This window comes from Pseudozyma flocculosa, assembly GCF_000417875.1.
Source record: "Pseudozyma flocculosa PF-1 unplaced genomic scaffold scaffold00015, whole genome shotgun sequence".
Lineage (NCBI taxonomy): Eukaryota > Fungi > Basidiomycota > Ustilaginomycetes > Ustilaginales > Ustilaginaceae > Pseudozyma > Pseudozyma flocculosa.
Window position 1 is genome coordinate 332,969 of NW_006920883.1, and position 1,398 is coordinate 334,366.

At 72.4% G+C, this 1,398-nt stretch overlaps 1 protein-coding gene across 1 annotated transcript in view; it reads left to right on the forward strand.

Annotated features, from left to right (window-relative positions):
• The window catches only part of PFL1_04599 (uncharacterized protein), a gene marked incomplete at both ends in the record, with an annotated part of 6,632 nt that overhangs the window by 2,223 nt on the left and 3,011 nt on the right, over window positions 1–1,398 (forward strand). The window contains one exon of the mRNA XM_007882125.1: window positions 29–1,351. Coding sequence (XP_007880316.1) covers window positions 29–1,351 — 1,323 coding nt within the window. The remainder of the gene's footprint in view (window positions 1–28; window positions 1,352–1,398) is intronic.

The following is a 1,398-nucleotide window of genomic DNA, read 5'->3' on the forward strand; positions in this document are numbered from 1 at the left end:
CACCACCTTTATACCCACCGCGCCGCAGCACACCATGAAGCTGCCTCTCGTCGTCGGCGCCGCCGCAGAGGCCGCCCTCAAGCAGCCCGTCCTGCCCTCGGGAGGCACGCCGATCGCCTCGTGCCTCGCGTCCCCGGCCGGCTCCCGCGCCCCATCGCCGTCGCCATTGTCGGAGCGATCCTCGGCGGGCCCGTCGGCGGTGACAGCAACGCCCCCCACGGCCGCCGCCCTCCATGCTTCGCCGGCACCGACGCTGATCCTGAGCAACCGCGACCGCCAGCCGCCGCAGAGGGTGCTGTCATTCGTCAAGTACTGCCTCCGCTGCGCCGGCATCCTGTACCACGGCTGGCCCGACACGAGCCATTGGGCGGGGATCCAGTCGACGCCCTCGACGCCCGGACCGTGGGAGGACCAGCTGGCAGACCTTCACGAGCGCGCCCTGTCCGGTCTCCAGCCGTCCTCGGCCACGGGCGGCCCAGCGCGCCCCGAGACCCTGGGCAGTGGCGACTCGCCGACCCCGCCACCGCTGCCGAGCCTGTCGCCGACGACGCCGTTCCCCGTGCAGGCCGAGCGTCCGGAGCGCGACCCCTTTGTGCACGTCCACATCTTTGAGTGCGTGCTCGAGCTGGTCGAGGAGCCCGCCGACGAGGCTGCCGACGCGCAGCCCTCGCTGGTGCAGACCATCATGAGCGCTCTGAGCTGGGGCAAGCGCCCGGCCGGTCGCCGCACGCTGTCGACGCCGTCGAGGCCCGACGACGCGGTCCGCGCCGCGTCCAGACCGCGCACGGGCAACGGCAACATGCCACGCTCATCCGGCCAGAATGCCGCCGAAGCCGCATCGCCCTCCGGTTCCGGAGGCCCCAGCGGGAAGCCGGGAGACATCGACTGCCTGCGCTTCTACATCGTGGTGCGCTTCCCGCGCAAGGTGTCGTCGCGGCGGCGTCCAGGCTACAGCCGCTCACACAGCCGAGCAGCAGAGCTGGGCCAAGATCGATCGCGGGCGTCGTCGGTCGCGTCGTTTGATGGCAAGGGCCGCTCATTTTCGCGAGCCAGCAGCCTCGAGAACCTCACCCACCTCACTGCCGTCACCTCGGAACGCGGCCGCGGCCGCGGCGGCAGCGGCGGAATCGAGTCACGCGAGGGTGCTCTTCGATCCTCCTCCTCGCGCCGGCTGCTCCAGCCCGAGTCGAACCGAACCACGCCCCGGGCCAGCCGCACCGCGAGCCCAGACCTTTCGATCGACACGTCGGTGGCGCAGGGCGAGCAGAGCTCCCACCGCTCGCGACGAGCGCGCACAGCGTTGGCGCGGGCCGGCCTCGAGGGCGACGAGCGCGNGGCCGAGGGCCTCGCGGTCGAGCGTCGCCCCTGAGCTGCCGAAGGCACACGAGGGTAGAGGCG